General features: G+C 38.3%; 1 protein-coding gene across 5 annotated transcripts in view; it reads left to right on the plus strand.

Moving 5' to 3' along the window:
• The window catches only part of TMC6 (transmembrane channel like 6), a 1104128-nt gene that overhangs the window by 447554 nt on the left and 629104 nt on the right, over nt 1–27470 (plus strand). For 4 of the 5 annotated variants that reach the window (XM_044068185.1, XM_044068183.1, XM_044068186.1 and 1 more), the window contains exon 2: nt 16068–16277. In XM_044068185.1, coding sequence (XP_043924120.1) covers nt 16207–16277 — 71 coding nt within the window. In that variant the 5' untranslated portion in view covers nt 16068–16206. Of the gene's footprint in view, nt 1–13932; nt 14013–16067; nt 16278–27470 lie in introns of those variants that run through there. The other variant, XM_044068184.1, reaches the window with a different exon arrangement.

Below are 27470 nucleotides of genomic sequence, written 5' to 3' on the forward strand. Positions count from 1 at the left end.
ACAGGTACAGGTTTACATGGGAGTTAGGCTGTCAGGGACTGTACTCAGAGTCATTGCTCACCATTATACTGTTTACATACTCTTTCAAATATATGAATAAAATTATCAAAATTATCACCCTCTGTAAACTGTGGAATAAATTTGCTGACCTTTAATGCTTCTGGGGTTCAGTTATTCCCTTCCCTATTGCCACCATGACTCTGGCAAAGAGTCAGCATCTCTCTCTCATGTTGATGCTGCTTCTCATTTTCTTCAGCCTCCAAACACTGGAGTCTCTCTGCTGATTCTCACTCCATCTGTTTCTCCTTTTCTTCAGCTGCCAAATGCTGCTTTCTCTCTGTTGATTCCAATTCCAATTGTTTGGCCTCCATTTCAAGTCTCTTTAACTTCTTATGGATTTTTAAGTCCTGAGGAAAAGGTGAACTGCCCTGTTTCTGAGGGCTGCAAATTCTCATCACCAGACTGGTTGCTGGTCTGAGCGGTCACTAAGGCAGACATTACTTCCTCTTTAGTCAGGTTGGCATGAATCAGTCCTTTGGCTTCACACACCTTGGCCAACTTTTTTTTTTTTTTTTTTTTGTCAGCTTGCCATTATTCTCTGCTGACATCTTGGCCTGCTTTCCCTGACTAACTAAACTAACAAAAAATAAATAAAACTGTTGAAATAATGTAACTCTAAATGTTTACCTTGTGGCTGTTCAGAATACACATCTTCAGTAACAACTGCCTATGGGCTGTAGAAGTTCAATTAATAGCCACACCACTGCTCACCAATATGTGACATCCCCACTCTGGGCCAGGTAATCAAGGAGCCTGAATCCTTACACTGATGATGGAGAGGGGGTTGTTTACTTGGAATAAAAATGGATAGACCCAGTATTTCCAGATGCAGCTCTCTGCATCAAGTGCAATTTCCCTTAAGAGCACACAGGGAACACACTCGTTCTGGGGGTGGTTTTCCCTTTCTCTCCAAATCACCAGTAAGACTCCTCACAGTTCAGTCCTCAGCTGAGTGTCCAAGCCAAGTCCTCCACCACTCTCTCTCTATGAAACCAGTTCTTCGTGTCCATGCTCCAAGCAGCTTGTGATGTCCAAACTCTGGGCCAGTAATCAGGAAGCCTGAATCCTCACCACTAACACTGCAGAGTGACGTCCACTTGGAAGAAAAATGGACACACTCAGTATTTCTAGATGCAGACCTCTCTGCATCAAGCACAATTTCATTTTCCCTTAAGAACGCACAGGGAACACACATAGCCCTGGGTCTGGGTTTCACTCTGTCTCCCTCCAGATGTCCAGTAGGACTCCCCATTGGCACAGCTGGAGGGTTAGGTCCTCAGCAGATTGTCCAAGCCAAGTCCTCCATCATCCTTTCTGTGAAACCAGTATTTCATGTCCCTAGTCCCTGTAGCTGACACACACACTCTTTGAGATTTAATTTTCTCACACACACACACACACACACACACACACACACACACACACACACACACACACACACCTGGGAATGGCTGGCACAGATTACCCGCTCTACCAACTTTGTCCAGACTATAAGGTAGATTCACTACCACCAGTCAGTTTCTATAAGGCTCTTAAAAGGGTGTGAAGTTAATACTAATACCAACGGTAATGTTGACCAAACAGCAAGGCTTTCAGGAGTGGCCAGATTTATCACCAAATAAATATATGCAAATACTCTCAAAACTTAAATATTTTTCTAAAAGGTCCAGCCACAATAAGAAGTTGAAATATATTTGATAATTAAATAACAAAAGAAAAAGAAAATACTAAATATCTATTTAAGTAAACACCAGTGTTTCAATCACAGAAAATATTTAAAAAAAATAACACAGCTAGAAAGATTCACACATTTACTGAAAAACAATGCTCAACTATTCTCGCTATATTTTCCTAACTGATTAGAGCATTACTGTCCTGGGTCACTTACTAGAGCAAGGCAAGATGAAGTGGGTGAGTGGTCTTCCTCCTTTGTCAGGTTCCAAGAACAGACTGCTCCTGAGACTTCAGTCTCATCTAGTATTAAAAAAAAATATTTCTGTACAGAATGACATCACTTGCATCTGGCCATCTGACTTCTGGTTCCCATGCACCCCCACATTGCTAGAAGCTATCAGGATTTAGCACATATGTGTCAAGAATACACACACACACACACACACACACACACACACACACACACACACACACACACACACACACACAGCCTTACTAAGATGTGCTGCTGCTCCTAGAAGTCATGAAACAATTTCAAACCTCCACCCTTTGAGAGTAGCAATTAGTTCACTCCAGTGACAATGCAGGAAGCTTCTACTACAGACATTGTCTCTGGCTACATTGAGAACTGTAAGATGCCATCTTTATGGCCTAAGCCAGGTAATTTAATTTCAAACTATTTTCAGTGTTTGAGATTAACCTCTTTTCTTGCAGTATCCTCTGTTAAAACATATACATTTAAACAGTTACAATAATACATGTATATTTCTTTTACTGACCAGCAGGGCACACTATCGGTACATGTTTAATACAAACAGCTTTACCAATACATTTTTCAGCACAAGCATCTGTACAAATCAATTTGATATAAGAGCTTTAATCCTAACAAGTTTCAGGACTACTTAAATCATGCAATTGGTCTACCCTAAAACACTTGCCCCTAGATGAAGCTGTTGGTTACTTTAACAATAAATTCCTTACCATCCTTGATTCTCATGCACCTGCTCTCTCCACTAGGACCAAAATAAAAGTTGCCCTGTGGCTCTCTAAAGATACCAAATCAAAAATCATAGTCAGAAATAAGGCACGGGCCACACGGCGTGCTAGAAAAGCCCCTCTAGATCAAATTAAATTTTGGCAAATAAGGAACGAGACAAAAAGATCCATTTTACTAGATAAAAAAACTACTACTTCCATCTCCAGCAAGGAAACCAAAATAACCCTCAAAAGTTCTGGGCAGGTATAAATAAACTCCTGCACCCAGGTCAAACCACCACTCCACCTCCTTCAGCCTCTACTGATAAACTACCAGAGGATGTCGCTAACACCTTTAATGGTTTCTTTACCGTGACTATCCAAACCCTAGCTAGCCAATTACCTCTGAATTCCTCTAACATACAGGATACCATTACCGAGACTATCCAAACCCTAGCTATCCAATTACCTTTGAATTCCTCTAACATACAGGATACCATTCCCAGTACCCAGCCCTACTTTAGCTTCCAACCAGTCTCTACATCTTTCATTCGTACACTAATCAAAAAATTAAAACCTACTACCCTAGCTGCTGACCTTCTCCCTGCTGAATATTTGCAAAAAGCTGCAGATAATATAGCATACCCCATTTCCATTCTAATTAATCGGACCATAGCAGAAGCTACAGTCCCCTCTATCTGTAAAATATCTCGTGTCATACCCCTCCATAAAGGTGGTAGCTCTACTGAATTATCTAATTATAGACCCATAGCCATCTTGTCCCCTCTGGCAAAAATTATGGAAAAGTGCATCCATAAACAACTTCTGTACTTTCTAATCCGGAACAACCTACTGGCTAAATCTCAGCAAGGCTTCAGGCCACATCATAGTACCACCACAGCACTCCTCACCTTTTCCAATGCTATAAACTATAACAACAAATTATCCTCAGCACTTTTTTTGGATCTCTCAAAGGCTGTTGATATGGTTAACCACCATCTACTCATCCACACCCTGACTACAATGCCTCTAGACAGTCACTCTCTCCAATGGCTTCAGTCCTATCTGCACAATAGACAACAAGCCATCCTTTGGCAGGACAAACTAACTTCCTACCCAACACCCTAGGTGTCCCCCAGGGGTCTATTCTGGGACCTCTTCTGTTTTCCATTTTTATTAATGACCCTCCACACTGTCATCCCAAAAGCTAACTGCATTCAGTGTGCGGATGACTCCACGTTGATCTGCACTGCCACCTCCCAAACAGAGCTGCAGACAATTACTCAGAGTACTTTTAACTTAGTTGAAAATTAGCTTGCTGATTGCTGTCTGATTCTAAATCCCAACAAAACAAAGCTCCTACTTTTCTCCCCACCCAAAGATCCCTGGTGTTATCTCTCTCCATTAAGTCTAATAATGACACCATAAGCTCCCCAGATGCCCACATAAAACTCCTAGGAGTTATTGTAGACAACAATCTCAAATTTGATGTGCACATCAACAAAACTATCAAACCATTAATAAAAAACTTGGCTCACTCTATAGGATAAAGCCATTCCTAACCCACCTGCTAGGACTTCCATTGTTCACTCCCATCTACTCTCTACCCTCTTCTATGCTACCCCTTTACTTGCCAATTTAAACAAAACTGAACTTAACAGACTCTCTAGCTGCTGTAATAATATAGCTAGATTTGCCACTGGCCTGCCCTATAGAACACATCACTGTAAAAACCTAAAAAAATCTCGGATGGCTAGAACTACCCAGGCAGATTCAGTATAACCAACTTATTGTGAATCATAAAGTACTTAACCAACCTGAAAATACATCTGCACTGAAAAACATCATCTATCCCCACTCCAACCTCAGACCACTTCGCTCATCTAATAGACTGGTACTACAAACTATCAAATCCAACAATTCAGCCAGAGAGTCCCTGTTCACCAGCTCTGTTGGCAAAGCTTGGAACTCGCTACCTGCTAACATTACCCTAGACACTACCCTATCTCGATTCAAGAAAACTCTCAAGCAGTATTTCAAGTCTCAGTGGGTATGTCCTTGCTCCAAGCCTGACTAAATATTTAGTTTTACTAGTGTACCAATACTATTTTGTAAATGGAACTCATTTGTCTTTTAATTGTTAAGCCATATTATAAGTTTGTGAGATTGAATAACTTATACTCCTCAACAGAGTCTGTAAATTGTGTTTAATTTTTACTATGTTAAATTTGCTTGTGTAACTACCTTTGGAGCTTTTCTCCCCGGGCCTCCGCTGAAAATGGACATGTATCCAGTAGGACTATCCTGGTCAACAAATGTAAAATAAAAAAATAAATAAAAATAAAATATGCAAATGACATACAATTCTGTGCAAAATTATAGCTAGCTCTGCTGGTATATGGTACACATCCACTGCCCTACATCTCCTGGCATAGCTGACAATACATCATCACACAAGGCAAGATGAGGTAGATAAGGGGTCCTTCCTGGCCAGGTTCCAAAAACAGACTGCAATGAGACTTCGGTCTCATCTAGTATTAAACATAATTGTTGCCCTAGATTACATAGTGAGCTCACATACATCTGGTCATCTGACTTCTGGTTCCCATGCTACCCACACTGCTAGAAATTGCCAGGATTTAGCACATATTTGTCAGTAATACACACTTGCAGAGTTTTTCTCAAATCTGTTTGCCACTTCTGGAAGTCATAAAACAATTTCAAACCTCCACCCATCCAGACTAGCAATTACTTCACTCCAAAAGACAATGCCGAAAGCTTCCTAGTACAGATTTTTTTGTCACCGGCTGCATTAAGAACTGTAAACTACAATCTTTATGGCTTAGGCACAGTAAATTAATTTCAGAATATTTTTTAAAGTCAGGTGGATTGAGATTAACCTATTCTTTCCCAGTATCCTCTGTTACAATGTATTCATTTCAACAGTTACAATGCATACATTTAATCAGGTACTACATGCATGTATATTTTTTTCTATCCAGCAGGGCACAACGTTGGTACATTTTCCAACACAAGCATCTTTACAAATCAGTTTGATATACAAATGACATGTAATTCTTTACAAAATTCCAGCTATCTGTGCTGGTATATGTTAGAATTCACTCCCTTACCTCTCCTGGCATAGCTGGCAATACCTCACGTCGTCACAATGTTTGCATTCAGGGCACTACATTGTTATGTGATTCCTACAGCCCACCTACAACATAGCCTTTCATCTCCCCTTTGGGGGGGGGGGGTTCATGCACAGGTTGCTGTTGTAGCAAAGTAATGGGTAGTTTTGGGAATCTACATGTGGTTGAGGTTTTAACTGTTGCTGTGGAATCTCTGGAGTTGTGGATCTCTGCCTAACATACAAAGCTATGTCAAACCCAGAGCTGTTAGACATGCTCCACTTAAAGAAATCCCAATCCCTCCGAGCTACAAGCTCTAGGGACCTAAACCTTGTCACAACAAAAAACAGAACATGCTGGAGGGATAGATTCCTGTCCCAGAGACTTCCCATACTCTGGAACAAACTACCTATGTATGTCAAACAGAGCTACTCATTAGCACACTTCAAGAAAAATCTTGATTGGATGGGAGATGAGAAATTCACCCTGGGGATCACTTCTGTGGCTCTGCTCAACAGGGGCACAGGAAAATAATTTTCTTGGGTGATGAAAGCCAGGGTACCATTTGGCTAGGCTTATATAGGCCCTAGGGCGAATAGCCTAGTACCTACCTATGAACCTGTGAGTACAGCACTGTTTATCCAAATAGTTTTCAGTTTTTATGTGCAGTACTAAAAAGACAACAGAAGAGAGTGGACAGAAAAGATTTGTATCTGGATTTTTTATTTAAAAGTTTATTTTCCATTGTTTGGCCATTAAATACAGACTAAGACAAAGCAAGACTGATCTCTGCACCATTCAGGGTACCTTACACCTGGTGAATGCAGGTATAGGTTCTGGCTTTCTTACAGCCCGTCAGTATATATTAAGTGGGTAATTGGAGCTTAAATTAATGCATGGATTACATTTTGTGATGTAGTTTGAGATTAACTGTGAATTTTTAATTGAGTACTTGTTGGCTTGTCTTTGTATTACAGAAATTGCTGAATAGTGGGCTGAATGCAATATGGAATTTCAACAGCTGATGGTTACAGGCTTTTATAAAAATAGGTGCTTTCTAATGTCCAAATGTAAAAAAGAAGTTATCAAACAAAATTACTAGTGTGGTCTCAATAAAGTACATAGTCACACTTTCTTGTGTGGATAACTGTGAATTTTTAATTGAGTACTTTTATTTTATTTATTTTACATTTGTTGACCGGGCTAGTCCAACTGGATACATATCCATTTTCAGCAGAGGCCCGGGAGAAAAGCTCCTCGAGAGTACAGAACAATATTTTACTTAAATCAAAAAATAAAACAATTATTATAATTCTAATCTACTTGTTGGCTTGTCTGTGTATTACAGAAATTGCTGAATAGTGGGCTGAATGCATTATGGAATTTCAACAGCTGATGGTTACAGGCTTTTATAAAAATAGGTGCTTTCTAATGTCCAAATGCAAGTTATCAAACTAAATTACTAGTGTAGTCTCAACAAAGTAAATAGTCGCTCTTTCTTGTGTGGACATCTTGTAAGCAGAACATAAAATCTCTCACAAGCAGTTTCTGTTCTAATTGCAGTCTCTCCATTCCAAACCCTTGTCAGAGAGTGCTCTGGCCTAAGTTCATCTTTCCTTCTCAGAGATGCTCATGTTCCAGACTCTTTTGGACCTTCTTTCTAAATATTCTATTTCTTTGTCTCCACATTTGCCATAAACAGGTGGCTGTTTACACCTGGAATCACTCTCTCCTGTGTTATCCTGCATTCTGTAGCACTTTGTGTTGCACAGAAAGAATGTAAAACTGGTAGTTTTCCAGCATTATAACCAGCTTTACTATTATACATCTCATAGTCATTGGTACACATTATGCCTGTTACAGTTCATATTTAGCCTTTCTCCAGCAGCTGACAACATGGTATGATGAATCATTTCATTTACTTTACCAAACTATCTTACACACACCTCATAATACCTTGGTTTATGATTCAGGGAATTGATCATGATATCTCTAAGTGATTGTCTTTGTTGCCTCAGCATACTGTTTGTGACCTGGTCACAGTGCTGCAGTGGGAAATGGATCAGATGGGATGTTGAGTTACATATCCTTCCCAATATTTTCTTCATAATCTGATCTGTCTTTTGAACATGGCTGCTAATGGAATGACTATAGTCCCTACCTCTCTGGCCCCATGTAGCCAGCATACCAGCTAACCTGGAAACACTACCTTTGAATGGGATTATTACTCAAATGGAGAATACAAATATGTGTATCTGTTCATACAGTTATGCAGCATTCATTAACTTAATATATCAGTTTATAATATGTTTAGTACAAGTAACTGGCACATATTCATGTCTTCAGATTTTCATGTATTTTTGCAGACAGCAAAATCCAAAGTGTTTGGTTTAAATATTAAAATGGAAAAACAGGCAGCCAGGAAACCAAATGATACCAATCTAAAGTACTTGGCAGGTAAGTACTGGAACAGTGTCTGCTTAGACAACATGAAAGTATTAGTCCACCAAATCAGAGGCTCATCTCAACTGACAGAAGTAGGTTATAATGCATTAGCATAGGATCATAGCTGGTTACTAAACTAACTGACTTAGAGCCTTTTTAAGCCTAGCCATTCATGGCCCAATCTTCCCAATTATCAATCCCCGTGGGTTAGAATGGCTTTGGTATGTCTTTGTCCCTTAAGACATCTAGAAACTGCCCCTGTCCATAATGGCCACAGGTGATAAGCCAGGGGTGAATTTGGAATTTCCCATCCATTGGTCAGAATTATGTTTGAAAAGGCTTAGGGAAGAGCTGTGTTTTACATGCATTTTGTATGTCATATAATCAGTGCACTTTTACACCCCACCCGCACCACAGTAGCCCAAGATCACAGCATATTAACATTAAAATTGCTTTTGTCTAACTTTTATTCTCATGTTATATTGTAAAGCCTATGTTTCTTGCAACTAAAGAAAGCATTTTACTACTTTAATAGCATCTATATTACATAATTGAACTTTTAAAAGATCGAACGTCATATGGTCGACACCATATGATTGAACTTTTAAAAGTTCAAAACTGTAAAAATAAACCAAAGAAAAACTTCCTGAATGGTTTAAGCAGGGGAGCAAGCCCCCCTGCACCCCCTGCTCTTTAAATATACCAACTCTAAGCTCACACTACAGTGCAGAAAAGGGAAATCTTCCCATTCTGCACTGTACGGAGATCTCTGTTGAAACATTCAAACTTTTAAACGTTCGATCATATGGTGTCGACCATATGACGTTCGAACTTTTAAGAGTTCGACAACGTGATATAGACCCCTTTAATATCTTTAACACACACAATGGTCACGGAAGAGATTCCTCCCACATTTAAAATACCCCTGGCTACACAATGCACACTACACATTGTAATATGTAACATCCAGTTTATATCATGAAATATTTTATACAATTAATTCCCGCCTTTTAGTGTCCTTCTAAACATTAATGACATAAAATGGGTATATGCTTTATATTCCACCCAGAAATTTAACAAAGTCAACAAAAGTCCAGTCTTTCTCGGCCATTTTTTTCTTGCAAAGCAATATTTTACAAATGTGATTGATACTTTGTAGTCACCAATTTATTCACTAACTTCAGTGTTGCTGGTCCTCCTTTTCATCTCTGTATCCTAACATCAGGCTCAGGTTTAAGTCAAAGGTATTATGATTCTTCTAGTCAATTCCTGTAATTTTTTTTTTGTTTGTTTCTCAAGCATTTTCCTTTGCAACATTGTAAAAGGTTTCACTTGCAAAGTCTCTCTGAGTTTTATTGTCAGAAGAATGAGAAGCAGAATCCCCTTCTGCTTGCACACAAATGAAGGAAGCATAATCCTGAATCCACATACAGGTGAAGCTACCTAATGGCTATGAGGTGTGAGAGCAGAATACAGAATTGGTGCAAGAAGAGAAAAATCTACATGTTATCTTAAAGACTGCAACAATTTCTAGTGTAGGTGTTACCTGCAAGTTTAAATGACCCCACTTTAAGTTTGTAAGTTCAGTAGCCAGCTTGCAACTTAGACATATAAAAGCATACTTGGCTGTTCAACCATGCTGAATGTCATGTCTATCAATGTAGTCCTCAAGGTCCCTTTTAACGTGTGAAGAGATTAGTTTGGGATTGCTATAAGGGCCACATGTTTTTTTTTCCCAAAGAAGAAAGAGTCACTGTGTCATAAACTGTTTTATTTACTACTGTTTGATTACATTTCTATGCATATTGTTTTTTTTTTTCCTGTCAGTATATTGCAGAGAAAGAATCTCAAAGAAAGGAATATTTTTCTTGACTGAAAAAACAAGACATAGATGTCTTCTCTATATGCATTTCATACCAAGCAAAGGAACAGCTTTTGAAGTTCATCTGAGTAAGTCAGGTTTCCAATCACATCTGTCTTCTTAGTGAGGACTGTTTAAATCTCCCACATTTCAAGCGTATTCAAGAGACTACAAGAGCATTGTGCTCTTTAATTGCCTGAACAAGTAAGGTTTAATTACTTATCTAAAGCAACTAGTAATTTTCTTGGGTATAATTTGGGTCACACTGAAGACCTAACTTGCCATCAAGTTTAAAGGTTTGTTCAAACAACTTGAGCTTCCATGATGCATGGAATTTACTTTTGAACATCCAAGCTGCACATGCAGCTCCACAGAGATACATACACAGTTTATACATAGGCATGGACATACCCCAGACCCACACACATTCAAGATCTGTCTCTAACATTACCTAACCCACCTCACACTATGCCCCTGTAACCTCCGCCCTTGAACTTAGCACAAATCTGGGTCACTACACATCTCCATCACCCTCACTTCTTCATCCCATTACCCATCTCATCTTTCCTCTTTACACCTTACTAACGCCATCTTCCCCACCCTCCTCCAACCACCCATTTCCTGCCTTTATACCTCAGGCCTCCTGTCTCCTACCTATCTCCTGTCAGTAAGTAGATAATTTTTCCTGATTCTCTACAGGCTACCTAACTATTCATACTAGGACCCTGACTGTACTAACTACGATCCTAACATCGCACATTATCTCTCAACATTAAATCCTGAGCCCCCCCCCCAAAATCCTAATTATTGGCTAATCCTATCACTTTCTGCTACCCTTCAACCATGCGACACTCTTAGAACATTATCTCTTGCCTTGAGTGTTTGTCACTTTTATAAGAAATCTGATTAACTTTATTTGTGATCACCTCTCGCTTGCCTCCATTAATGTAAATGCATTTGACAATCATTATTCATTGTACTGCATATTTACTGAAGTTTGTAATCTTCTATTTATCTTTTGTTCATTGGAGCTTTTCTCCCTGGGCCTATGCTGAAAAAGGGCTCTGTCCCAGTCAGACTATCCCGTTCCACAAACGTCAAATAAACAAAAAATAATACAGCTGCAAATGCGCACAACCTTCCATGTCATGTCTACTCAACCTGGTGGACGTCTTTGAGAAGGTCACCAAAGTAATGGATGAGGGCAAAGTCATTCACACTGCCTACCTTGACCTGGCCAAGGCATTTTACACAATACCCCACTTGGGCATTGTTGGCAAACTCAAGAGGTTAGGTACAAACTTGTATGTCACCTGGTGGATAGCCAAATTGCTCACAGACAGGACCCAGGAAGTAAGAATTGGAGAGTCCACCTCTACAAAGAGGCCAGTCACAAGTGGAGTCCCTCAGGGATTAGTCCTTGGACTGCTCGTTTTTGGCATTTACTTCTCAGAAGTCAAGGCCAATGTTAGTGGTCTCTGGCTGACTAAATTTGCAGATGATTGCAAATTGGAGAGCTGTCATTGAATGTCACACTAACACAAATGTTCTCCAGGAGGGGCTGACACAGACAAACAACTGGTGCCAGAGCCATGGACTAAAACTAAATGGCAAGAAATGCATAATAGTATCCTTTGGGAAGTCATCCATCACTGGTAACTATCATTATTCACAACACACCCCTTAGAGTTGACCCAGTAGTCGGGGACTTGGGGACACACATAGATAGTAATCTAGCCTTTGATCATCACGTGTCTACAGTGGTGAAGAAATCGTTCTATGTTGCGCAACTTACAAACAAAAGTATAGCATCTAAATCCAAGGAAGTCATTGTTCCACTATTCAGCATTCATCCGCCCTATCATTGAGTACAGTGCCCCTTTTGGTATGCAGCTAACCAGGTATATCCAACAACTGGAACATCCACAGAGGTTCCTCACTAAAAGAATACAGGGTGTAAGTAATATGTCCTATTCAGACCACCTCAAGGCCCTATTCCTGTATCCTGTCTCCTACAGGCTTTTGGGGGGTGATCTATGCCTGGCATAACAGGGCATTGTCAGACCTCATGCATATCCACAAAACAAGCAGCACCAGAATTACCCATTCTAAAGACTTAAACCTTGCCTGTGATATAAATAGGACCTACTGGAGAGATTGTTATGTATCCCAGAGACTACCCCGTCTATGGAACAGGCTCCCATCCATGTGAACAGAGTTCCTCCCTAACCCATTTCAAGTGCAACTTAGACATTTGGATGACAAACCAGAAATTCATCCCTGGTTTGGCACCTGTGTCTCTAATAGACACAGGTAACCTGTAAATGGCTCATCTCCCAGGCCCATGCTTACACTTATCAAGGGTATCAGAACCGGTCAGAGATTTGGGATGCATGGCTAGGCTTAAAAAGGCCATTATGGTCATTAGCCTAGTAAACCCCTATGAACCTATAGTCATTGCTGTAGAGGAAAATACAGCTAGAAAACTTTTATAACATTGATGCTGCAAATTAATTCCCCCACAAAGCAAATGTTTCTATAAAAGATCCAGACAAAGGAAGTAACTGCAGTCTTAACTTGGGCAACATGATGGTCAAAAGTAAAATTGTTGGCCATGACTAGGTCCTTAATCATTACATGGACGTAAGTGGCTTTCTCTTGATAAAGTAGGTGGCAGGGATTACCTACTTTCCAAAAGGTAGTGGGCTACATTTGTTACTGTGTGCAGCCTGTTGTCAAATACTGCTGTGTCCTAAAGTGAGAAGATGCGTCTTTTTAGCAATTGTCAACAAACATACTGAGCCAGAGGCTATTGTTGTTAGCCTGGGTATTTTAAAAGAAAAACAGACTGAGAACTGAGTCCTGTGGTACCCCTCCTTGTAATTTCAGTTTGTGAGGGGAGCTGACCTCTTATTACCAGTTATCATGTACTGGAAAGCTGTTTATTATTTAAGTAGATTAGGTATGTGTTGACCCTGAGCTCACTGTGTTTGTTTATAATTATTTCATTGAAGCTGTGTCCCAATCTACTGGACATGACCTTGCCTTAATGCATCTGTTCTGGTTCATAGTTCTATACTAGACTAACAACCACCAGGGCCTTTATAAGCCTAGCTGTGCAGTCCAACCCAGTCGTGTCCCAATGTATCATGGATGTTTATTATAAGGGGATATGTTGATTAGAAAGTTTTTAGAGTTTATATGTGTGTAGGGATGTTAGTTTGAGCATTACTGTCTGCCTTAGTCTGTTGGAGACCCGATGACCAGACCTGGAGTGTATTTCCAATTTCCCATGTAAAGAGGTTTGAGGTCGTATCTAGATCAGGTGATAGCCTATATCCCTGTTAACAAGTTCCAGAGCAGTGATGTAAATAAACTTCTACAGGATATTGCTGAGAGTAATGGAGCTGTAGATCTGCCCATGTGGATAGGGAGTGTTTGCCAACTACCATATTCTGTGAATAAAACTAGTGGGGAGAATTTTCTTTACTAAAAGTGAGAATGGGATTACTACATTAGATTTCATAGCACTGAGGAAACTTGGGGAATATTTGTGGGGCACACAAAACTGTTCTTTTTTGTTCAAGGCTGCTTCTATTTGATAAAGTGATGATCAAGGGGGTTATCCTCTAAATCTAGTACCTTAGCAACCTTCATTATCAGGGTTATTACTTTCTAACTGAATTTCTTTGCTGTCGCTGATTCATAGTGCACTACAATCTGAAGAATTACCTATAAATGTCCTTTTGTACTTACAAAATGCTTTCTCATTTTCTGTTTTATTGTCAGATTTAAAGCCACAAGAAACCATTTTGAGCAAACTGTACACATTAGCACTTTTGATCTAAGCTGGGGCTGATTTTAAGGTGAATATCAAGTTGCTTTGCTATTTTTTACCCCATGTTATAGTTTCTTTATCCTGTACTTCTACTGTAGGGATTTGTTCTTAACAGAGCTGTATAAAGTGTGACGGAGGATGCAGCTGCCATGTGTACCAACTTGCAGGAGCAATGAACAGACTGACAGTTTACAAGCTGTCAGTTCAGTGATTGCAGTAATGAAATCTTGTAAACTTATCAAATTGCTCTTTTAAAGGTAGCAGTTAGTGGTTAGGTTGTTACTCAGATAGTGTTGACAAGTGCCAATGGGCGAATTAGCTGAGGCTCTAAATTCTGCTGCTGCAGTTCTTAACTGTATATCATTTCTAAAACTAGTCCTAAAATGAGGCTGCTTCGTTGACTAGGAAGTATATTTTTACTGATGTTTAGCTACTACTGATACAGCAAAAGGATCCATTCAGCAAACTGTTACTGCTTTTCCATCCTTCTACTAAAATGTTGGTGGCAAACTCATGAAAGTAAATGAAAGGAAACAAAAATGCCGTCATCTTTGGACAAAATCGGCCTAGTGTCTGGTTAAATGGCTTGCTCAGAGTCTCATAGTTAGGCAAAGGAGGCTGCTGGAATCAAACCTTGCACCACTAGACCAAAGGAAGCAGCTCATTAACAGAGCCTTAATTCTCTAAGCCAATTGACAGATGACTTTTAGTTCACACAATAGGCAAATAAAGGCTGAGGGAATCAAACTCTGTACCACAGGAACTACAGCTCAAACCCTTAGCCATCTGTCCCAACTGCCAGCTACAGGGACCTCCCAGCAACCTACTTGGGACACAGTGGGAGTACCTCAGCCATATATCTCAATAATACTCCATAAATTCCTCCATGGCATGCTTTAATAGGCAGGAGCATATATGTGGCTTTCATGTTACCCAGTATCTTAGCGTTGTCTCTGCTGGTTGTTTGTCAGCTGGAATGACTTCTACCAAGAGTATCATAGAAGGGAAATAGAGTTTCTAAGTCTGAAGAAGGCAAACAAGCCAGAAAGATGTCTCTCTCCATGACAACTAATAAGAAGCAACTGCCAGTAGTAGTATATCATGGCCATTACCTATTGAGGAAGCCAAATTCCTGACTGGATCTAAAGAAGGTTCAAAAGAGGAGTCTCTAGGAAAGTATGTCTAAAAGACAACAGGAGCTGTTGTTCTGAAAAGGAGTTACCACAGTCTTTAATAGTAAAACTGTATTGAAGGGAGAACTCTGGTACCTATACATTCTGTTTTTTACTGTTCAACTTTGGGGGGGAAATGCCTAATCAATGGGACGGAATGCTAAAATTGTTTTGCCTGAAAAAAAAGGCCACATTCAACTGAACTGTGAAAGATTCTGTGTGCAGTGTTGTAAACAGACTGCATTTTGTGGACTTGCACTTTCAAAAGCATTTGTTAGAAACGTAAATAAATATTATGCATTTCAGGAGAAGTAATTAAACTTTTCAATAAAGTGACAAATGACTTCTAGTTTTGGTTGATGCTTGGAATCTAAGCAAAATAAATACCACTAGGAAGAAGGATAGATTTGTCATAAAATTCCTACCCAGTCTCTGGAACAAACATGCTCTCCAAATTAAGCAATATGACACAATCTCTCCCTCCGAAAATGGACAACTGGATGGATATTCACGAACTCACTCCTGGTATGACTGACCTGGTCCTCCTTGAAAAGAGACAAGGGCTAACGATGGGCATTGGCCTTGTAGCTCATATGATCCTATGAAACTTACTGTAGTATACTCACAACAGAGTTTCTTTTCTTTTACTCCTAATAATTTCTGTAAAAAATAACTTTGTTCATCCTTGCAGATGAGCCTCAACTTAAAACTAAAAAGCTATTGCCAGAGATTTTTTTTGTTACTTCAGCTGCAGCAAATTACCAATGATCAATGTTAGTTGTGAGAGATCATTGTAAAACTGATAAGATTGGCATTGCAGAACCAAACACCTGATAAGACGATGATATACTGTAGCTTGTTTTTCTGATAATGGATTTTTATTTATTTATTTATTTGCTTGTGTTTCCTAGATAGCAACCAGTATGAGATGAAACACACAGAATGCAAGTGCTGAATCAGTGAATTTTAAGCCAGATGGAGAGAAACAGAAGCCACCTTCCTTGTTAAAGCCTGTAGGTTGTCTGCAAAACAGGGTGGGGAGTACCAACAATGGCTCACGGTGTCTCCTTTGATCTTGACATCCCAGATGAGGAAGAGGAGGAAGAACACAAACAAATGAGGTAAGCTCACCTATTCTGGCAGTGTGTCATTTGGTAAAAGCAGATGGGATGATGGTGACTGCACCTCGCAGTCAGTGGTGTTACATTATTACCTACACTGACACATTTTGGTATAGACTCAAGAGTCAGACTGAAGAAGATGAGGTAAGTCAGCCTGTCTTTACAGCATCACGTTTGGATGAAGTGGTCAACTATAGGAACTAAGAGCTCCCACCCAATCAGTAGTGCCACATGATTTTCCACAGTGATTCCTTTTGGGAAAGACATGGACTATAGTAGTTGTGAGCTCCCCCGCACTTGGTACTTCTTCATCATTACCTACAGTGACCCCTGCTGGTAGAGACTGGGACTGCAGTAACTTTGATCTCCACAGTCAAGATTGCCAAGCTTACTACCTAGTTACCGTCAAGATGCTTAATTGTCATAACTATGCTATTTTCTGTTTGCCATAAAAAGAGAGAGATACAGTATACTCCCCTCTCAAGATTATAGAAGAAGCTTCTACTTAAATATCTGGAGAAGTTGTGCTGGGAATGACTAGAACTGTAATAGCTGTGAGCATCTCTAACAGCCATTGCTCCTATATGATTACACGGACCTTCTGTAGCTTTGACATCCCTCACACTCGGTGCTTTTGCACATTATCTGCAGTGGCCCCTGATGGGAGAAGCTGGGCCTGCAGTGGGCAGTAAGCTCCACCAATCAGTGCTCTCATATGCTATTTGCATGGGACCCTTACTGGAGAGGCTGGAGCTACAGTAACACTGAGACACTGTGCACAGTTGGTGCTTCTGTACAACTGCCTCAGGTGACTGTTTCTGGGAGAGACTGGGATTGCAATACTTTGAGCCTCCTACATAGTTGTTTTTTTCTGCTCAATTACCTACAGTGACCCACCCCCCCCCCCCAGGGGCAAGTAGTATGACAGTAACTGTGAGCCCCACTCCCAGTTAATGCTTCTATACCTTACCTACAGAGACCTGCCTGAGAGAAACTGAAATTATAGTAACTGTGCGACCCCCTCCCCCCGTGACAGCTAATACACCATTAAGTACAGTGGCATAAAGTAACATGAGGCTTGCGGTAGCTGGACATTATTTATTTTTTTCAGCAGATGTACTCATTCTTTTTGTTCTGTAAAAAAACAAGAAAATTAATTACATTATTTCATTTATTTGGAGCACTGTCATTTGTAACACAGTAAATAACTCTTGGAGCATTGTGGTTTTGTTAAAACCTGTTTTAGCATGAGGCACAAAATATGTACTTTACTTCCTCCCTCTCTCTCTCTGTCTAGGTCTGCAGTATACTCTTGAATACTATGACTCATTCTGCATGTTTACCTTGATGTATATATATATATATATATATATATTTTTTTTTTTTTTTTTTTTACTGTGGTTCATTTCTGGTCACTGTTCCCATGTCCCAGATTACAGTAGTTGTAATCCTAGAAGTGCCATACCTCTAAACACTGGTCTCAAAAACGGCTTGGTAAGGTGCTAGCATTATTTTCAGATATGCTCAAACCTATCTATATTTTTCTGGTTTACAAGTTTCAACTGGATCAGAGTGTTGGACAGTTTTCTTAATATGGAATGTTGTAAAACTGTGTGCCTTTGCCCTCCATCAGTAAAGCCTATGAAAACCAAGATACTAACAGCAGGGTAAGATAGCTGGGCTGTAAACTTCCATATCTGCTGCCTAAACCCTACGCCATGGATGTTGCATTTATTTATTTAATTTTATTTATTTATTTATTTAAACTGGTTAATCTGGGTAGAGTAGTGATCCAAAAGGACTTTTTTTAAGGCTCAGACCAGATGTGAAACACATTACATAGGTAATCAGTATGTACAAGATTATGTAAGCAAAGTACAAAACATCATGCATATAAGAAATGCATTGTAGTACTACATAGCATTCAAGGAAAGAAGATTAATAATTATATGAAATTTAAAGAATTTAAGTACTTTTGTAAGTTATCATCATTTAATCCTCCATCTTACTAGGGTTAACTCATATCCACCCACTAGTGACCTGTACCATTAACCCACCCATATTTGTCTAGCTTCTTCTATTAAAGAATTTTTCCTTACCTATTTGTGCGTCATTCTGACACTTGTCTTGCTAAAATTAGTGCAGGCCATTGCCGCAGCTGTAGCCTGTTTACATTTTCGTCATCCATATCATATTTTGGATATTCAGCACTGGTGCATGTAATGAGATGGACACAGACTAAATACATTAAACTTCATCATCATTTACTTTAAAATGTGCAGCAGAATGCATGATATGAAAATGCTTTGCATGAACTCTGACAGAAGGTAAAGGTGTCATCTCTTAAAGCTGTGCTCATGCATCATCTCCCCCTTTTTCAGAATCTAAAGTGTTTAATGCTTTCAATTTTAAATGAGGTGAATTTTGTATCCACATTTGCACACGTCACATGTATGCCCACACGGTTTACTGTCAAAAGGACGCTCAGACTTCGTTCCAATTATGCAAGTCCGAACACTAAATTCGACATTAGAAATGAATGAAAAAAAAAATGTTGAAATCCACAACAGCAAATACACTCTAGCATTCGCTGTTGTGAATTTCAACATTTTAATGCAGATCACACTATAGTGGGGATCGGGAAATGTAGCCTTTCCCTCACTTATAGTGCAATCTTGGAGTTTATATATATAAGTAGTAGGGGTGTGTGGGTGCAGGGGGGCTTTCCCTCTGCAAAAACATTCTTTTCTGTGTTTTGCAGAATACTACACCTTGCGGAAGTGTTGATAATGTTTGAAAAATGCCGAATTCGACGTTCTGCACTTCCATATTTGACATTTTTTGCAGTATTTTTTTTTTTTTTTTTTTTTTTTGCTCATTTAGTTTAATAATATGATAGCTCGCACAAGTTGTGATCGCAAAACTAACAGTAAGCCCACTCACACATATATATCCACAGTACCCTATCTTGAGAAACTAGACTTAATACAAAATGTTAAATTGCACATTCCCCATTCTGTACACTCTCCAATGTTTTAATTGTTTAAATTTTAAATTTAACATGGAATGCTGTACCCACTTCATATAGCCTTTACCAACCCCTTTTAAGGACCCTGATTTTCCCCTCTAGACTTCATTCAAAAGTCCCTTGAGACTGTTTTGCTTCATAAACTCCTTTTGGGTTTTGCTTTATAGCCTCCTTTTTGGTTTGAGACAATGGCCATTATGTTACCCAACTAGCTGTTTACATAAGTGCTTCCTGCCATTATTCTAATTTAGTTGGTCTTGCAGCAATTAACTTGAGTATATATTATTTTAGCCATTATTTTGAGCTTTCTGACACCTTAATAGACTGACAAATAAAATTAAGGCTCCAGGCTCCTTCCTTCGTTAAAATTCAAAAAGTTTAATTGCTTAAAGCGCGATCAGTAACAGTACACTTTTCGTCAGTACACCGGTAAACCATAGGGTGTGGGCTCATCGACCACTGGGGGGGCTAAGGTTTTTATATGAAAGGCTATCTGTATAGACAGTTTTGATATGATTCTATTCACATACATATATACACATTTTTTGTGTTACGATTATTACATGTTTCGGAACTATGAGTGCCTTGCAACCCGAAAACCACTCACATTTGAATTGGGGACGACACGCAGGCAGCCATCCGAACATTTCACCACGTTGAACGGTTGGTAAAAGGGGTTGACGTGGAATGGACTTGTAGGCTGGTAGCTGCGCAGAAGGCTTAACACCCAACAACTAGTCCGACATGTTTAATAATTTATAAGACACATCACTTAATCAAAACAATCTTACATTTCACAGGGTAGTGTCGGCTTCTACTGAAGCGAGTTTCAACAACCGTGCTACACACGGGCGTTGTTTTTTCTTCAACCCACTTCGTGATTACAATGGTGCGGATTTGTCTGTACCTTTTTATAGTTAGTTTTTATACTTTACACAGGGTAGTGCCGCTTCCATTGTGGCGAGTTTCAACAACTGTCCTATTTATGGGCGTTGTTTTTTAACCCACTTTGTGATTGTATTGGTGAGGTTTTCGAACCTTTTTACAGTTAGGTTCATACATTTACTTACATTCATTTATATTTACTTTTACCAAATAAAACTAAGTAAAATGTATCATGTTCCTGCATGAAGATTTTATGGTACATGCTTGAATTTGACATACTATGGGTAGGGGTTGTCCGTTGCCTAACATGATTATAAATATAAATATAATTATTATTGTTTGTCACCATTGCTTGAATGCTCTCAATTCGGCAACTGAGAAAGGTATTAAGGCTGTTTACGAACAGTTAATTTTGTTTTTGGCAGCCTTTAAAGTTAGCCCTACTAAGGGGCGTAACTATGACAACTACCAGGTGAAAATCATTAGGCATTATTTCAATTAATGGCGGTTCTCAGTGTATTTGTGATTTTGTGAGTACTTAAGCTTGGTGCTTATGCTAAACACTGTTTTGCTTCTGAAGAAGTTGGTTTACCGGTGTACTGACGAAAAGTGTACTGTTACTGATCGCGCTTTAAGCAATTAAACTTTTTGAATTTTAACGAAGGAAGGAGCCTGGAGCCTTAATTTTATTTGCTGGTTGGTTTCTCTTGGATATTTCTGACCTTAATAGACTGAGTGTTTTATTTAACCATTTCTTTCTAGTGTTTCCATACACTTTTAACAACCATCCACTTTCACAGGGGGCTGCACTGGCAGTTGGCACAGAGGATTAAGTCTGTAAGCCGTAGTTCCTGTGGTAAAGGGTTTGATTCCCTTACCATTCATTTAGTTATTGTGTTACCTTGAGTAGGTCACTTAACCAGACACCGCTTAGAGGCAAGTGGGAGTTTGGTCTAGGTTCCTCAATGGTCCCCTAGACTGCAAGCCTACTAACTTACCTCTTTGATCACAAGTGTAAAATATCTCACATAGTCATTTGAAGATCAAATAACGGGTACACTTGTATAATACGTTTTAGCATGCCAGAAAGTCATTCAATAAAATTCTGTTTGCCATGTCTTTAAAATACCTTACAATGGAAGAAAGAAAGAACAGCCCCAAACCCATTTCCATAAAGTTGTTGTTTATATTAACTACCAGACAATTGGAAGCTGAACAGCATTAGAAAAAGCCCATCAACATTATACTGCATTATATTACAAAGTCATATTCAAACTCCAATGAGATAGTTTTGCTACATTTGTTTGCCTCAAACTCAAATTGTGTATAGCCAGCTCTAGATCTTATATTTTAGACATGATTGATTTCACATTAATCTTTTTCTAGTAATTATTCTTTTTACTCCGTCTCTAGCAAAATTCTTTCAATTCCGGTAGATGAACGGAAAATACCTTCACAGCAAGGATAGCAAAATAAATCCACCGGAACCAAGATAAAATCAATGTATTAGGGCCATACGTATGACGTCCGAATATGTGGATACCATTAATGAAATTGACTTTATTACTACATTATTTTTGGAAAGGGGTTATGACATAGAAATTATGAAGGATATTTCTTCGTATGTCATCAGTCAGAGGGGTAGTAGATATACATCACTGTTAGGGAGTAACAAAACACTGGGTAATGAAGATTCTCATAACTTGGTACCAGATGAATTGGAATCTATAGGGAGTAATAGACACAAAAATTTTGATAGAGCATGCATCTTAGAATACGGGCCATTTAATCACATTATAAAGGACATAATGTACAAGAACTGGCATTTATTGACAGATGAAAAATCAGTGGCTGATATAGTTGGAACAGCTCCTAGTTTTATCAACAAAATGGGCAGAAATATTAGGAATTTGTTGGAGCTTAACATTGGAATTAAGAAAACAGCTGACACACATACCGGTAAATGTGGGTTTTGCAACCAATGTTCCAGCATATATGAAAAAAGCCCTATAATTTTGCAAAACAGCAATAGGAATAAGATTTATACATCTAAGGGTAACTGTAGGACTAAAATGTTAGTGTATATTGCTTTGTGTACGGTCTGTCCCTCTTTTTATATAGGGAAGACCGAGAGACAATTTAGACAAAGAATATACTCACATCTGTATTGTATCAAAAGGAAAGATACAAAGAATGCCTTAGCAAGGCATACGGAGAAAAAAGGAGCGGAGCATAAATTCAAGTTCGCCATATTAGAAGTTATTAAGAGAAATCCTAGGGGTGGAAACTCGAAAAATTACCTAGCTTATAGGGAATTATACTGGCAGGTATTAACAGATGCCAACACAGCTCCAGGTATAAATGACTTCTTTTCTATAAAGTCATTGTTAATGTTGAATAGTTAAATTTGTTTTTAGTTACACAACATCAAATTAAGCATTATACATGCTAACATTAGTAAGCATTTAGGGGCAAATAGTTATGTATTATAATTTGCAAATATTTTACAAATAGTAATAATTTAATATAAACAGATAATTGATTTAGGGGACATATTTATGTGTTTTTTTAAATAGTTTTTAAAAAGTCTTTGTAAGTTTTTTACATTAGCTTATTGTGGTATTATATTGTTATATATAAACTTTTTGAAAGTGGTATTTATTAATTAATGAAATTTTGGCGCCATTTTTTATATAAATTGGTTACTGGTGCATTTAATTATTGTTCTGATGAAACTCGCTGTGACGAGTGAAAGCGCTCAACGAAAGTACTGTGGATATTTATTAAAATATCTGGATTTTATCTTGGTTCCGGTGGATTTATTTTGCTATCCTTGCTGTGAAGGTATTTTCCGTTTGGCTATTTTTGTTTGGTACTTTTGGGTCGATCCAAACGGTTCTTTTGCACTTTCAATTCTGGTAGATGTGTTTACATAAGTTAACATTCTGGCAAGTCTGTCTAGAAAGTAAAATTACTTGAACTGACAGTGACAGACATGCATAAATAAATAAACAAACTGTTGAGATCTGGCAGCATATGGAAACAATATTACTTTGCTCCATTCTTGCTTCCATACTTTATAATTACTTTTTAGGATGTGAGAAAATCATTAAAAATGTCATCCTCCAACCAGCTTCCTGTAAAGGTTTAGTCTTGCTGCATACTATACAGCTCTAAATCGATGAGTCCTAGTCCCCCCTACACTTGTAAAAGTAATTGTATTCCAAGCTACCCTTGTTTTTCTCTCTGGCCCAAACAAATCTGGATGTATTCTCCTTTAACCCCCCCCCCCAAAGAAAAAATAAACTGCTGATAGAATAACATGAAGACCCTGTGAGGCATTTCATATTAAAGTGAACGCAAACCACTATTCTGCCCATATCCTTTTGGCCATATCCACGCACATTTCTCTCCATGTTTGATGTAAATCCTTAACATTCCCTAAAATACTCCCATACTTAAACTCCTATATATCCGTGCAGTATGTTATCTAACTTTCCATCCAAATATGTGGGGTTAGGTTCTGTCAGAAAGGTCTATTTCACAATTATAGTCTGAAGAAATAATATCTCTAATCTGTATAGCTGTTTTCTGTGTGTTAAGTTTATAAAATGACAATCTTCTAAATGTATCATTCCTTAAACATAGCAAGCAAATCGTGCTTTCAATTAGGTAAGTATAGTAAAAGATAATCTGTGTACAGAGACACTTTACAATTTCATCCTTGTAATGTGTATCCATTAGTTAGTATTTGACTGAAATTGCTTGGCAGTTATCCCAAATAAAGAGCCAGAAAAAATATATAATGTATAGTGTGTGTATCCTTGTGTGGTGTGTCTTCCTCATAAATATGTGAGAAAGTTTATTCCTAGCCTTTTTTGGGGCATAGTTCCTTAATGGTAATGATAGAAATAATTTAATGAATCATTCAAAAAATTTAGGTACAATAATAAATGAAAAACATGTGCAAGCCCTCCCCCTATTAAATGCTTTTCAGTGTGTAGTTGTTCCCTTAATAAATGGTGTTCTATTGTAATGACATCTTCTGCCAATATTATTTTTTTTATTAGATTCAGGTTATCATGAGTGGTTCAGGTAAGTACAAATCTAGGTCAGTTAATACAAAAAAGTATTTTGGTATATTTTAACTAAGAGGGTAGTCAAAGATTAAAACAAATATTTGGTAGCATGAGCCGATGTGAAGAGGATCTTTATCATGTTTCAAAATGACAGCAATTATTGTCTGCCTCCAGGACTGGCAGAAGGGGGGGTCATTTGAATTAAGAACATAGTCATGACTGCAATTATTATATTTCTTTATCCTTTAGATATATTTCTACAAACAATGTTATTAGGGCCAGGTGAGTTACCTTTACCCCATTCTGCCAACAGTAGTTGCACTTTCTGTAATGTAAACCCCTTCATTAAGGAGTTTGTGTGGAATTAATTAAGGTTATTCAAATGTACAGAATTAAAAAAAAAAATCAACCAATTTTTCTTTCCTATCAACTTGTGTGACGTATTCTTCATATGACTGTTAATAAAAATATATCTGTAGGAGTGTTGTAGAATCACCCCCCCCCCACCCTGAAAAGTGGACTTTTATTTTGTTAACCCCACAAATTTTCTGTTTCAACCTAAGCATTGGATAGATATGATTATTAGGAGTGACTTCAGTATTCCTTAGTTTGTGAGATTGCTTAGTATTTATTTAATTTATTCATTCATTTATTTTTTTTTTTCTTGTAACTTACTCCCAGGGTAGATCACTGATCAAGATGACCATTTCCAGTCTCAGCCCAGGTAGAAGACTGCAACAGAAACAAAGTAAATGTAACAAGGATTCATTTACATTGTGCATATTTATACAGAGAATGTGGTTTTAGGCATATTTATGCAAGCAGTGAAACAGAACATATTGAATGTCACATGCTGCTCCTAACAGTAGTAGAGGGTGTCAATAAATAACCTGCGATGAGACATGCAATTAAAAAGAAAAAATAATTATTTGAATTTCTGTAAGTTCGACTCTATGTACTATATTGTTTCGATTTTATGCCATATATCCTTAATTCACTGTTCTGCACCAATAATTTTCTTTATAGCATCATACTGTGCATTGATTTATTCAGTCTGGTACTGTTTCAACTTTCCAACTATAACTTTCATCTTTCCTAGGATGAATTATGTCAGAAAAGTTGCAAAATGTCTCATGATGGTGTTTCACTCTTCTGGAATTAATCTTCGATCCTGTGACAAAGCCACTGCCATACAACAGGTTCAAAACTCCACTTGAACTGGTCTCCATAACAGAAAATAACTTCACTATCCCGTAACTGTCAGGTTGGGACATATCCAATTGTATTTGTAGTAACAAAAGAGCAAGATCCGAGAACACCTTTGAGAAGTTTCTAGTCTCTCCATTAAATATGTGTATTCCAGTGACCCTATTATTTTGTCTTTTTTGTTGTTCCCTACTGCTGCCCATCAGCTGATCTCAGGTCCTGTCCTCAACCACAGAGCCAACTAGAGCCACCTAAGCCTGTATGGACTAACTCGGACAAACATTCAGTGAGGACCCTAGGGCAGAATCACAGCTGGAACAGTGTTTCTTCTAATTCCCCACCCTGTGCATATCCACTAATATTCTAAAGGTGGGACATGCCATGGACATCAGCACTGAACTGCCCCTCACTTCTGCAAGGATCTGACATCAGCAGGATGCTGCACACACACACTCTTAAACAGAGTAATTTTTTTCCTGGTCTCCACCAGGGAAATCAAATTATGTGTGTGTGCCAGGAGTTTGTGTATTCCTGTCCAGAAGATTGGCATACCTATCTTTTGCACAGGAGTTTGTGTATTCCTGTCCAGAAGATTGGCATACCTATCTTTTGCATGCCTGTGTCATCAAACAACTGAGATGCTGTTTGACCTCTGGTCATGTGAGCCATAGTCAGGACTTTATCCATCTATACGACCAGCACAAGCTTTTAACATTCTCTCATTTCTAGAGAATGACCTAAGCCTAAACGAAAACAGTGCACACACTGGTTGTAACTCATTTAGTAACCTGTGAACACCCACTGTTCCCATTTTACACCTACATTTATTAATGATTTTCCTTAATGCCATTGTTTCATTTAAATAAGAACGCAGATGAACTTCAGCTGAGGCAAAAGTCATACTACCAGCACGTTCTTGCTGATGTCCAGTCACTAGGTAACAGTGTCTTCTCCAGGTGAGATGTTGCAAGGGTATACATTTATGCATTGACTAATGTACATATCTCACCTTCCAACCTACCATTTACTGTTACCTGTCTGCCGGCTCTATCAGCTGTTTGTTCCAACCATGAAATGAAGAGCGTCTCATCCTAGCAATGCAACTATATCTCTACACCTGCCATAGGATATGAAACAAAACAAATGGAATGATAGTCCAATTGTCTTCATCTCAAATGTTCAAGATCTGAAAGCTGTGATTCTTTCAGCAATGCAAAATGAGACTTAAATGTTTTTATGTATTCAAAATCTTTAGTCTGACTGGACTAGAAAGCTCATATACGTTCTAAAATAAAGAATACTTACATAAAATAACTACGTATATGTATACTTGTACTTTCCCAGGAAAAGTCCACTTTCTGTTCATAATATCCTGTCTGATCTAAAAGCTCATTCTTGTGCAGTATTTCTGTCTCACATACTAACTGCTCTTGCACTCTGAACAGTTGCACCAAGTCCTTTCTGTGGAAAAAAAAACAGAAACATCTGATCTTTAAACCTTCTAGTAAACCATTACCTTAAAGTTTTCCAAACCTCAAAAATTATCTAAGCTGCAAACTATCTGCTGAAAATATTAAAAAAAAAAAAAAAGTCTTTAAAAAATTCTTATTACGCTCCAAAGAGGTAAATTACCTCTACAAGGGAAATGCTAGGGATGTGTTTCTGCACTTACAGTAGTGGCATCATGGAGCTGAAAAGTATAAACTCTTCAAGAAGTAAATCATCCTGGTTTAAAACATTCTCCCTTCCCTATAGTCATTAAGCTTTAAGAAAACTCATCTTTCAAATATAGTGCAGACAAGGAGTGTGTCTGCTTTTGAACTGTTGCAATGTAGACAGCAACTGTCAAACTATAAAGTAAAAAATTTAATTTGTGAATGTTGCTGTTACTACTGTAAGCCTAGAAAATGTACTAAGCCCAAATGTCTTGTTTATGAAATTATTGCATCAAAGTCTAGCAACTTAGCTAGTTCAATCCCTGCACTTAATACCAAT

This window comes from Protopterus annectens, chromosome 4.part0 (assembly GCF_019279795.1).
Source record: "Protopterus annectens isolate FY-2018-M chromosome 4.part0, PAN1.0, whole genome shotgun sequence".
NCBI classification, from domain to species: domain Eukaryota; kingdom Metazoa; phylum Chordata; order Ceratodontiformes; family Protopteridae; genus Protopterus; species Protopterus annectens.